General features: G+C 31.3%; 1 protein-coding gene across 1 annotated transcript in view; it reads left to right on the top strand.

The window, feature by feature from the left end:
* The window catches only part of LOC106478331 (leukocyte tyrosine kinase receptor-like), a 41,501-nt gene that overhangs the window by 16,564 nt on the left and 10,978 nt on the right, over positions 1 to 13,959 (top strand). The window contains exons 9-16 of the mRNA XM_022381969.1: positions 406 to 598; positions 734 to 803; positions 2,115 to 2,179; positions 4,115 to 4,244; positions 5,394 to 5,488; positions 7,263 to 7,355; positions 8,007 to 8,108; positions 8,428 to 8,562. Coding sequence (XP_022237677.1) covers positions 406 to 598; positions 734 to 803; positions 2,115 to 2,179; positions 4,115 to 4,244; positions 5,394 to 5,488; positions 7,263 to 7,355; positions 8,007 to 8,108; positions 8,428 to 8,562 — 883 coding nt within the window. The remainder of the gene's footprint in view (positions 1 to 405; positions 599 to 733; positions 804 to 2,114; positions 2,180 to 4,114; positions 4,245 to 5,393; positions 5,489 to 7,262; positions 7,356 to 8,006; positions 8,109 to 8,427; positions 8,563 to 13,959) is intronic.

Raw genomic sequence — 13,959 nt, 5'->3', positions numbered from 1 at the left:
GGTGCGTCTTATATTCCGAAAAATACGGTAAGTGTTTATAAATAATACAGAAAAGCATAACCAACAGAAAATTGTGTATTGCTTTATAGTTATACATTTTACTCTAAACGATACATTTTACCCAAAGTAAACCTCAGTTATTCACCGATTGATATTTTAAACATTATTGTACCTTTCTTTAATTGTTCATCAATTGGCGTTTGTTTTTTTACATTATTTTAGTCCCCGAAATTTTGAAATTTCTGCCAAACTGATGTATATTGAGATTTTTAAATATTAAACTATAATATTTCATATTTTGTTAAAATATAAATGCGATATAATGTAGTTTTTGTCAAATTAAAAATATTCTGCTTTCAGATCAGATAATTTGGTGATTTTTGTCCTAAAACTATTACATTTCAGTCAACAGATACCGGAAGAGGCACGTTCGAGATCTCCATCACGAACCACTTAGCAGTCCTGAGGTTCAATTGAACCAATTACGTCAGAATGGAGGAATGTTTACTGACTACAATCCCAACTACGAATTCGGTGGCAGTACGTATACAGTAAAGGATCTGAACGAAATCCCCCGAGAGAACCTTACCTTGGTCAAGTACGTTGATCTGAGTATTACGAAATAAATAAAAGTTTTATTTTATTTGCTTTATATTATTGATGAAATTATTTCAGTGAAGTTAAAAGTTGTTCGTCAATACAATCGAGAAATAAAAGCTGTATTTTTTTTCAGGGCCTTGGGGCAAGGTGCTTTCGGAGAAGTATATCGTGGTTTTTTAGGTGACATTCCGGTAGCTGTGAAGGTAACGTTGTTGCTGCTTAAAGGTTTTTTTTTGGTTCCTTAGTAACTGAAAATAATGTTATGTAGTAATATGTTTATCACAATTAGACAGGTTATTTTAAACTAGTTGCACATGTTTATATGCAATTGTAATTTTAAATGTTTAAAGACTAACAAACTACACCCTTTCACATTGCGGTTAACATCGATATTTGGTCTGATTTTTATTGATAAAATATATTTCCAGGATAAAAGATAAATTTCTACCCTTTTCGAAGAAAACTTTTACTGTTCCTATATTATACAAAAAAAAAGGTTCCAGAGGTAAAAATAAAAAGCATTTTGAGTTTGGATGGTGTAATGAGCTTCAGAAAGTGAGTGAAGCTCGTTATGCCATCCAAAATAAACCATCCCCAACCTCTAAAACTTCATTTAAAGAAACACTTTAAAGTCAAATTCAAATTAAAACATTTATAGGATGACTTTGGACAGTGTAACAAACTTCAGTACAGTACAGCTACAATATCAGTAAACGTCGTCTCCAAGCCACCACAGAAGTTTTCTACTGAAATACCAATATTCTCCATTTTTTAGGGAAAACAAAATCTATCGATGTTTAAAAATTCAGTTTTTGGATAGGTTACTTCGTAATAGACTACGACGTTTTCGTCATATGCTGACTTGAGACTTCAAATCGTGAAAAACATTGCAAGTAATTTTGTAAGACATTATACTAATTGAAAAACGTTGGTGCACGTCTCCCAGCTAGCCACAACAATACTCAACACGAAAATTTATGGAATTTAAACGTACTCGAACGTTAGTTCTTAGATTCAACATTGATACTCAACACTAAATCTGTGGAATTTAAACGTACTCGAACGCTAGTTGTTAGATTCAACATTGATACTCAACACTAAATCTGTGGAATTTGAGCGTACTCAAACGTTAGTTGTTAGATTCAACATTGATACTGACCACTAAATCTGTGGAATTTAAACGTACTCGAACGCTAGTTCTTAGATTCAACATTGATACTTAACACTAAATCTGTGGAATTTGAGCGTACTCAAACGTTAGTTGTTAGATTCAACATTGATACTCAACACTAAATCTGTGGAATTTGAGCGTACTCAAACGTTAGTTGTTAGATTCAACATTGATACTGACCACTAAATCTGTGGAATTTAAACGTGCTCGAACGCTAGTTCTTAGATTCAACATTGATACTCAACACTAAATCTGTGGAATTTGAGCGTACTCAAACTTTAGTTGCTGGATTCCAAAGATTTACCTTATAGTTATTAATTATACCACTTTTATTTTTGCCAAGACTTTACCAGAATTGTCCTCCAATCAAGCTGAAATGGACTTTCTAATGGAAGCTTTAATAATGAGGTAAGTCTATATTTTACATGTAGTTTAATATTATTACAATTTGAATTTTCATAGCTTGTAAAGAATTCTATAAAAACAAAAAATCTATTAAATGTCTCGTAAAATTGGTGGATAACTCGATCAGAACGTTTGCACTGATTGTAATGTTTTGAAATACGTTTAACGTTTACGTATAAAAATCAGAGTTAAATAAATAGAGTTCTTTTACTAAGCGTCACATTAGATATTCATCTTGTAGTGGGGGAGAAGAGAACGTTTCGGTGTCTTGGCATGTTAATCTCCAAACAATAGGTAATACATTCTTGAAAACTCTAGAAAAACAAAAGCTTTTAAGTCAGTCAAAGTGTCACTTAGAAATAAGATCATATGCTGTATGTTAATTTCATTCATGTATTCAATATATATTGTAAACGTTTTTTTAATCATATGGGAGTTTTAACGTATTTATTTTATATGCACGATGACTAAAGGATTGATGAAAAATGTATATATATAACACTAACTATAGAATTATTAAAATAAATATTTCATTCGTTGCACAAATTCACAAAAGTGGCTTGTGATAATATCACTAAAGCTTTGATTGAGGTAGAATTTTGTGATGACATTCCTAAAGGTCTGATTAGGATATGAATCTGGTACAACATGCTTGAAAACTAAAATTAAAATATGGAGCAATAGTCCTATCCTTGGAGCTCTCGTCTTTATAATTCTGTTGTCATATTTCTAAAAGTTTGATTAGGATATGGATCTTAGATCTCTCTGTTCAAACTGTAGTCCTGTGTCACGTTCCTGAAGATCTTGTCATATTAGACATTACTAATCAAATTTATAGAACTCAAACCAAAATCACCTAAGAATTTGGTGACATACTCACAAGAAACGTGTATTCAATCAGGACATACAAATTCAAGAAACAATAACTCAATCAAAATATACAAATTCAAGAACCAATAACTCAATCAAAATATACAAATTCAAGAAACAATAACCCAATCAAAATATACCAATTCAAGGAACAATTATTCAATCAAAATCCACTAATGATTTGGACTTTTAAATTTCTAGAACACTTCAATATCTAATATATATCTACTCGATATCTAATAAAAGATGGATTTTTGTTGTTGTTTTAGTTTGAATAAACATAATAGTACGTTTTACTGTTAACTGTTTAATAAACCAGCTCTGTAACATTTATTATTTTCAGTTGTACAGCTCTTTGTGTGCTATTCGTAGTGTAACCCTGTAGTCCCAATTGTACAGATCGTTGTGTGCTATCACTAGCACAAACCTGTAATACCAGTTGTGCAGATCTTTGTGTGCTATCCCTGGTACAACCTTGTAGTCCCAATGGTACAGATCTTTGTGTACTATCACTAGTACAACCCTGTAGTCTCAGTTGTGCAGATTTCTGTGTGCTATTACTAGTATAACCCTGTAGTCCCAGTTGTACAGATTTCTGCATGCTATCATTAGTATAACCCTGTAGTGTCAGTTGTACAGATCTTTGTGAGCTATTCTTAGTGTAACCCTGTAGTCCCAATTGTACAGATCTTTGTGTGCTATTCCTAGTATAACCCTGTAGTCCTAGTTAAACAGATCTTTGTGTGCTATCACTAGTACAATCCTGTTGTCCCAATTGTACAGATCTTTGTGTGCTATCCCTAGTACAACCCTGTAGTCCCAATGGTACAGATCTTTATGTGCTATCTCTAGTACAACCCAGTAGTCTCAGTTGTACAGATCTCTGTGTGCTATTACTAGTATAACCCTGTAGTCCTGTTACTGAAATAAGTTACTGTGTTGGAGCACTTTGTTTTTGAATTCCAAGAAAATTTAAAATAATAATACTTTTTTTCTCTAATAGGGGTTTCTCTGCTTGGTTAAGCAGAAAACTTAAAAATTTAATAATTATTTATTATATTATCATAGCAAATTTGACCATCCAAATATTGTACACTTTATGGGTGTGTGTTTCGATAAGATGCCCAGGTTTATTGTGTTGGAGCTGCTTCCTGGTGGTGATTTGAAGACATTTTTGAGGGAAGCTAGACCCAAATGTGTGAGTATTTTCCGTTTCGTGAATGGTGGATAGAAAAACATAGATATTAATAATCTAGCCCCTGTCTGTAAACTTTCAAAACGGCTGAAATGAACCAGGTTTCACACGCCAAATAATAAGCATTTGGGGTATTCTTGTAAAATTACAGTTAAATGTTATCGTGATTTTAATCTTAAGCAAAAAAGAAGTCGAAAGGCATTTTTAAATATTTTCCTTCAATTTAAAATTCAGTGATACCAATATTTTTATGTTCTCTTCCTCTGTTGTAGTAGTAACAGACTGAAAACACCAGATGAAAAAAGTGTGTAGGAATGGAGCTCAAGTTATTTTTAACCCTATAAAAGTAGTCTTTCAGGTTAACTCTTACAGAATGTGAATTAAAACGCTTCATGAAAATTTGACGTGAATAAAAATAACCCATACTTTATTGATTTGTTTGTTTTAGTTTTTAACAATATGATTTCGTAATATTATAATGCTTATATTTATTCCATTTCAAACTATGTATTTTTTCATTTCAACATTTGCTGATAATCATACGAGTTTTATTCGTAGTTGAAGGTATAAAGCAAAAAGATATATATAGATATACTGCTGATACAGAAATAAAGATTTCGCCATGTAATATATTACTTTTATAGATATAAAATTTTCTTGTCATGTATCATGTATCACTATTTTTAGTTGTTACTTCTGTATGATATATTACTTTCCAATTTTTCCAAATACATATACTAAACAAATATAAATCGGGACTAAAGCGTCCTTGACTGCAAACTATGGAACCCATTACCCAACCATTTCATAATTTTGTAAACTACACAACTTTAAACATTTTTCTTAAAGTACTACAAATGTACCAGAATTATGAATATTTCCCCTCACTAGTATACCGACTAGTAGCATGTAGCGTAAAATAGAATGTTTCTGGTTCATGAACAAAAATTTATTGAACTGTATTTTTCTGTTTCTTAAAATCCAGATTTAAGGATAAGAGCAAACTTTATGTATTACAAATATCTGTCCAAATAGCTATATACGTGTTGACATTTTAAGTTATGGAAAAAATAGGTTACTATAAACTGCTCGAAATACCCGTGTGTTATATAATATTGTTTTAAAACTATGACTTGCTTTCTCTGATCCTAGAGTAAATCCAATCTGACAATGAAGAAACTTTTGGCAATGGCCATGGATGTTGGCAAAGGCTGTCAGTACTTGGAAGAACACCACTTCATTCACAGGTTAGAAGACGAAAAAATAAAATAATTACTTCTGTCTTCAAGGCGAAAAATAACAGAAAAAAATCATTATTTGTTATTCTTTAGACAAAAACGTATGAGTCTTCTCAAACTTTAATCCATTGTTAGAATTATCTTACTGGTTGTTGAATAGTGAAAATGAGTTTGTGTAAGGCTACGTACATTTTAATCTGTTGTTGTAGCTTTGGTCAGTTTAATGATTCCATTACAGGTAAAATGTTAAACTACATTTACAGAATTAATACTATTGGGAAAATCATAACTGACTTAAAAATCGAGATCAACAATTGAAATCATTTATTTTATAACCACGTTTTAATAAAATATTTTTAAATATTTTTTCATACTCAAGATCATTAAAGATGCAGAAATTTAATACTCGCAAACATAAAGCAGTTTAAAGAGTAGCGAGTAACTAAACTAAAACAACCTAATATTTGCGGCCAATGAAAGTAAAGCTTGTCTAGTGAAGTAGAGCCATCATTATAAGGATAGTGTTTTGAGATGTCGTTTACTAACGCACTTATCCTGTATTTATATAAATTTTTAATAATATACAGCATTGATACCACTAATGTATACTTGTTAATTGTTCACCAGAGAAGCTTTTTAGAATACCAAAAAATAGATTGCAGTGGCATTACTCGAAATAGTAATGTCTTATATAATATTCACCCCTAGAGGCTCAGTTGTAAGTTTAAAGGGTTATAACGCTCAAAAAACGAGTTTCGATTCCTGTGGTGGGCACAACATAGATAGCCCATATAAACAAACAAATTTATAATATTGTTTTAAAACTATGATTTCCTTCCTTTGGCACAATTCGGTGGAGTTTCCCGAAACCAGAATAAGGTAGCGACAAGTCGTAAATCGAATGATAGGTGGAGCTTCACATTTGTTTTTTGGAGTCATCTTTAGTTTTGAAAGAGAGATTGGTTATGACATCATTGATTTATTTCTACTGCGTAACTTGCGTTTGCTTGTAATTTACTTCGGTTGTCATACTAACGTCATAATGTCGTAAAAATATTTCATTTGATGCGTGGTTGTGACTCTTCTGTTGTCGTCTGATATGGTTTTTAATACCAAGCAAAAGAACTATGATAAAAAGGTTTAATGTTATTACATTCAAAGCTCATTTGGCATTTATACTCGAAAGTAACTTATAATGTAAATAACATTTTCAAAACGGGATATTTATATATAGCAAAAAGTATAAGTTGAACAAATATCAAGCAAAGAAAAAATAATTAGCTATATATATTTCTTTATGCAATTCCTTATGTCATACTTGCCAATTAAAGAAATTGTAAATAATATATTCTACGAGATATTTCATTACGTGTTACGTAACCAACAATAAAAAACACAAATCAAAATAGATAGATGTATGTAATATATTTGTTACATGTAAAATTACATTCGGTCTGAGTTGGTCTTGCAGTTAGAGCGTTCGACTTTCAACGTGTGGGGTAGGAAATTGAACAGTGTCACCGTTGATAAGGAGTAGTCCAAGAGTTGACAGCGGATGGCTTACCATTTGTATTACTTTTAGTCTGTCACTTCAAAAGTAGGGGCGAGCGCAAACAGCTCTCGAGTAGTTTTTTTGTGAAATTCAACAAACAAACAATATTATATTTTATCGGGAAGACTGCAAAACCTTTTGCAACGTTTGTCATAGTAAGACTTCATAAACATTTATAAAAAGCACAATGTTAAATATTTATTTGTAATAATTTACTTATTTATTGTCTAGGGATCTTGCGGCTAGGAACTGTCTTCTCACCACGAAGGAGGGCGACCCAGATGTCAAAATAGCTGACTTCGGCATGGCCAGAGACATCTATCGGTGAGCAGTTAAAGTATTAAAAAATAATAGTCTATGTGCATTTTATGTAGTCTGTTTGTAATGCCTTTATTCACCATAAAGTAACCTCCATTTACGTTAGTGTTCAAACAATAAATTATTTTGGTTAATAACAGCAGAATAATAACCATGTAAATAAGCTTCAGTTCGTCACTGAAGCATGATTTTGTTTAGATTTGCCCTTGTCTAGGTTTAATGATGCAAGGTGGAATTCCTGGAAATAGGTTTATCTCGTAACATATATAAATTCATAAAATAGATCAAGCATCGCGATTTTTTATATAAAAATTGTACAGTGTTGATGATTAGGAATAAATCCAAAGTCTACAACCTGTTTATCTATTTATTTAATCATAAAAATATTGTCCTTTCTTTATCAATTTAACTCCCCGAGTTTTAAATATATATTATGTTTATAAACAAACCAACGAAATACAAAGAATCAATAATGATGACGCTTTTCCTAAACTAAGAAAACTGCAGAAAGATTTTTGACCTGAAACTTGAAAGGATAAGTATCTGGATTAAGTATTCAGGTATCTTAATAAGTATTCAAACAGCCCCAGCGACGTTCTAGGAAGAAAGGATAGAAAGAAATTTGCAGTAAAGGTCTATTGAACTTGTTCCTTTCAGAGCTGATTATTATCGCAAGGGAGGAAAGACCATTTTACCTGTGAAATGGATGCCACCAGAAGCTTTCTTAGACGGCATTTTCACCTCAAAAACGGACGTGTGGTAAGCACCGATGACTTAGAATGATAAACATTTTTTTGTTTGTAAGTAAGATTTTAGATTAGAATCTACTGTAAAGATTTCCTCTGGAGCATTTTTATAATAGGAATGTGCCCGTGTATGAACAGCTGATATCAAATGCTTAGATAAGCTTTCGGTTCAGTCCGCCTGCTTGCTTTCGCTTTCAGTATTTGCAATAATGTGTGAACAATATGTGTTTGAGCAAAATTTGGGGCTCAAAGTATTCGGCCTAATTGTATTGAGTAGCATAAAAACATTTGATGAAGAGATGTTTTGAGAGATTTGTTTCTCATTATTTCAGGTCCTTCGGAGTCTTGTTATGGGAAGTATTGTCACTAGGTTACATGCCGTACCCAGGCCGAGGTAACCAGGAAGTAATGCAGCTAGTGACATCTGGTGGAAGATTGGAACCTCCTGCAATGTGTCCAAATCCAGTGTACGTTTATTTCTTGGAATTGTAACGAGTTTTTCTACCGATAACAATCGAATATTATAATAGACATATTTCAACTGGTTATAAAACTAATGTCATTTATAAAATAATAAGCTAAAAAACACAATAGTATTTAGATATAGTGTTGTTTCAAAAATCATTGATTCAAAACACATACGTTTACTGCAACATTTTCGTTAAAGGTAACTTCTTCAGCATATTACAGCTTTCATTTATTTTATACTCGTAGGTAATGATAGAACATATTACAACTTACATTTGGTTTCTACTTGTAGATACCATGTAACATAATGCAGCATACAGCTTTTGTACGTGTAAGTAATGATATAGTTACTATAGTACATTACAGCTTTTATGTACTTGTAGATATCATGTAACATAATGCAACATACAGTTTTTGTACTTGTAAGTAATGATATAGTTACTATAGCATATTACAGCTTACAGCTTTTATGTACTTGTAGACATTATATAACACAATGGAGCATACAGCTTTTGTACTTATAAGTAATGATATAGTTACCATAGTATATTACAGCTTACATGTACTTGTAAATATTATGTAACATAATGGAGCATACAGCTTTTGTACTTATAAGTAATGATATAGTCACTATAGTATATTACAGCTTACACGTAATTGTAGAAATTATGTAACATAATGGAGCATACAGCTTTTGTACTTATAAGTATTGATATAGTCTATTATCGCTTACATTTGGTTTCTACATGTAGATATCAAGTAAAATAATACATCATGCAGCTTTTGTACTTGTAAATATTGTGTAACATGTAGTCATGGTACAAACTGGTAGTTTAATAGAACGTATTTTACTGGTGTGATTTATAGTTTTCATGAAAACATGTTCTTTTCTGCAAATATAAAAATCTTACCACAACATTTAGACATATATAACATTTATCCTCAATACATAGTACCACCCTGCAACATTGAGTTCTTCCAGTCTTGATACAACATGGAATTGTGTTACAAAATATAGAATTCTTACAGCTTTCAATATCATTCCACATACAGTTAATTTGTAACTCATAATCCTGTTGTCGCAAATAATACTAATATGATATACAATCCGAAAACACAGTATTGATTAAACACGTAGATTATTGTAAAAATGTAATGTGCAGTTATGTTGTATCTTGTAGTATTGATGTAACATATAGTTATGTTGTATATTATAGTATTGATTTGATATCTAGTTATGTTGTATAATATAGTATTGATCTGATATCTAGTTATGTTGTATAATATAGTATTGATCTGATATCTAGTTATGTTGTATAATATAGTATTGATCTGATATCTAGTTATGTTGTATAATATAGTATTGATCTGATATCTAGTTATGTTGTATATTATAGTACTAACATAATGGGGTATAAAATAACAGCATTAGTAATTTTTCGGTCAATACATTGTGCTTGCCGCATGGTTAACATTTAATAATAACAGTTTAGATTTTACCATTTAACATATAAGCCTGAGGAAACTTGTAGGATTACATATTTACTGGAGTGTTTAGTACTCTTTATATTCTATCTATTGGTGCATTATACGCTACTATGGCAGACGTTAAAAGTACAATAAGCACTGACCATATGATGTTAAATAAATTATATTCGTGTTGTTTTACGTAAAGTTTTATGTTTATGAATGACAAGATGACCGAGTCAGCTTCAGATGTATATTGTTTAATTCAACCATCTTTATACTACTTCCTCGTGTAGCTAACACCTTTTCTCTAACTTGAACTTTTAATAGATTTGTAATGTTTAGTCCGATATTGTGTAACATGTAGTCATGTTGTAATGTTTTGGTTAGATATTGAGTAACATGTAGTCATGTTGTAATGTTTTGGTTACATACTGTGTGACATGTGGTCCTGTTGTAATGTTTTAGTTAGATATTGTGTAACATGTAGTCATGTTGTAATATTTTGGTTAGATATTGTGTAACATGTAGTCATGTTGTAATGTTTTGGTTAGATATTGTGTAACATGTAGTCATGTTGTAATGTTTTGTTTAGATATTGGGTAACATGTAGTCATGTTGTAATGTTGTGTTTAGATTGTGTGTAACATGTAGTCATATTGTAATGTTTTGGTTACATACTGTGTGACATGTGGTCCTGTTGTAATGTTTTGGTTACATACTGTGTAACATGTAGTCATGTTGTAATATTTTGGTTAGATATTGTGTAACATGTAGTCATGTTGTAATGTTTTGGTTAGATATTGTGTAACATGTAGTCATGTTGTAATGTTTTGGTTAGATATTGGGTAACATGTAGTCATGTTGTAATGTTTTGGTTAGATATTGTGTAACATGTAGTCATGTTGTAATGTTTTGGTTAGATATTGGGTAACATGTAGTCATGTTGTAATGTTGTGTTTAGATTGTGTGTAACATGTTGTCATGTTGTAATGTTTTGTTTAGATATTGGGTAACATGTAGTCATGTTGTAATGTTGTGTTTAGATTGTGTGTAACATGTAGTCATGTTGTAATGTTTTGGTTAAATAGTGTGTGACATGTAATCATGTTGGAATGTTTTGGTTAGATGTTGGGTAACATGTAGTCATGTTGTAATGTTTTGGTTAAATAGTGTGTGACGTGTAATCATGTTGGAATGTTTTGGTTAGATGTTGGGTAACATGTAGTCATGCTGTAATGTTTTGGTTAAATAGTGTGTAACATGTAGTCATGTTGGAATGTTTTGGTTAGATATTGGGTAACATGTAGTCAATATCTAACCAAAACATTCCAACATGACTACATGTTACCCAATATCTACCCAAAACATAACAATATTACTACATGTTACCCAATATCTAACCAAAACATTCCAACCTGACTACATGTTACACACTATTTAACCAAAACATTACAGCATGACTACATGTTACCCAACATCTAACCAAAACATTCCAACATGATTACACGTCACACACTATTTAACCAAAACATTACAACATGACTACATGTTACCCAATATCTACCCAAAACATAACAACATTAGTAATATGTAGTAATATTGTTATGTTTTGGGTAGATATTGGGTAACATGTAGTCATGTTGGAATGTTTTGGTTAGATATTGAGTAATATGTAGTAATATTGTTATGTTTTGGTTAGATATTGGGTAACATGTAGTCATGTTGGAATGTTTTGGTTAGATATTGAGTAATATGTAGTAATATTGTTATGTTTTGGGTAGATATTGGGTAACATGTAGTCATGTTGTAATGTTTTGGTTAAATAGTGTGTAACATGTAGTCCTGTTGTAATGTTTTGGTTAGATATTGGGTAACATGTAGTAATACTGTTAAGTTTTGGGTAGATATTGGGTAACATGTAGTCATGTTGGAATGTTTTGGTTAGATATTGAGTAATATTGTTATGTTTTGGGTAGATATTGCTCCCAGGGTTTCACTGCATATCTCTTACTTTAGTTATATATTGTTTACAATAGGGATTCCCAATCGCCGGTATATGAATGAACTTGTGCCGGTCCGCAAGACAGTTGAAAAAAAATTGTTTTAAAATATAGCTTCTGAAGTGTATTGTTTTACAATGTGTTATAAAAGTACCTTAAAAAGTTGTAAGAAGTGATCCTTGACATTCGGGATCAGAACGAGTTTATTCCTCTGCCGGAAAGAGGTTGAGAACCACTGCTCTATAGGATCTTAGCAAGTACCTCTTTCTGTAGTTACATATTATGTATGTCATCTTAGCAGCTACCAAGTACCTCTTTCTGCTTACACATTTCACTTAGTAACAGCTTCTATAGTTCTATACTGTTCCCTGGATCTCGTCAAGTTCATACCTAGATATTGCTTACAAGATCTTACCAGATATTTCTTTCTGTACTTATATATTGCTTACAGATCTCAATAAGAACCTATCTTTTGTAGTAAAAGTTTGCTTACAAATCTCAATAAGAACCAATCTTTTTTAGTAAGATTTTGCTTACATATATCCATAAAACCCATCTTTTGTAGTAAGATAACTGCTTACAAATCTGAATAAGAACTTCTCTTTCGTTGTAAGATAATTGCTCACAGATCTCAATAAGAACCTATCTCTTGTAGTAAGAGTTTGCTTATAGATCTCAATAAGAATCACCTGTCTTTATAGTAAGATATTTTTTACACATCTCAATAATAAACTTTTTTTATAGTTGTATTTTCTCACATATATCAGTAATATCCCATTTTTGTAGCTTGCAAAGCCCATTAAGAACCTCTTTTTTGTAATTAGACTCGCACATCTGATTAACAATATATTATTTTTGGTACATATATATTGCGTGCAAGATCTTATAATGAACCTAGTTAAATAGGTACCTTTTCTGTAGTTATATATTATGTATATCATCTTACCAGGAATCAAGTACCTGGGTCTGTATTTATGCAATGCTTATAGGGTCTTATCAGATAACAAGTGCTTCCTCCTCCTTTAGCTATATTCTGTGTATCGCTTAAATATATCAGAACTAGATGCCTCAATCTAAATTTATTTATTGTTCACAGATCTCACTAATACCTTGTAGTTACATATTTCCTGCATGTCCACTACGTAATTTCGTTCTGTAGTAATATACTCCTTATACGTTTCCACTACATCTTGTTTACAATGTCTTATCATTTACCAGGTACTTCTGCCTGAAGTTATATATTACTCAGACCTCACTAGGCTTGTTTTTAGTAACATATTGCTCACAAGGTATTAATGGGTACAAGGTACTTATTCTGTAGCTATACATCACTTAGATTTTACTAGGTTTGTTTTTAATAACAAATTGCACACAAAGTATTAATGGGTACAAGGTACTTATTCTGTAGCTATACATCACTTAGATTTTACTAGGTTTGTTTTTAATAACAAATTGCACACAAAGTATTAATCGGTACAAGGTACTACTTTTTGTAGTTATGTATTGCTTATATCTCACTAGCTATTTCTTGCTATGGTTACTTATGATGTTACGAAAACACGCAAGTTCAAAAAATCAATAATAGAGACGGATTAAAAACCCAAGCGCTTTCGTAAAGTAGACCTTGCGAAAACGCTCCTGTTGTATATGATTTGTTATTTTTGCCTTCTTATAGATATATATTGTCTACCAAACTTACTAGATATTTCTTTTCTGTGGTTATGTATTGCCTGAGGGACTTATAAGACACTTCTTTTCTATGGTCACATATTGCTGAAATAACAAAGTACCTAGGTGCATTATTTTTATAGTTATATATTGATTGAAAGTCTCACTAGACCTATTTTTGTTATTATATTTGCTTAGAAGATTTTATCAGGTACCTTGATCTGTAGTAATACACTATAATATATATATATATATATA

Source organism: Limulus polyphemus, unplaced genomic scaffold (genome assembly GCF_000517525.1).
Source record: "Limulus polyphemus unplaced genomic scaffold, Limulus_polyphemus-2.1.2 Scaffold10, whole genome shotgun sequence".
Lineage (NCBI taxonomy): Eukaryota > Metazoa > Arthropoda > Merostomata > Xiphosura > Limulidae > Limulus > Limulus polyphemus.
The sequence above is the reverse complement of the archived record's forward strand: the minus strand, read 5'-3'. Positions and strand labels throughout refer to the sequence as shown.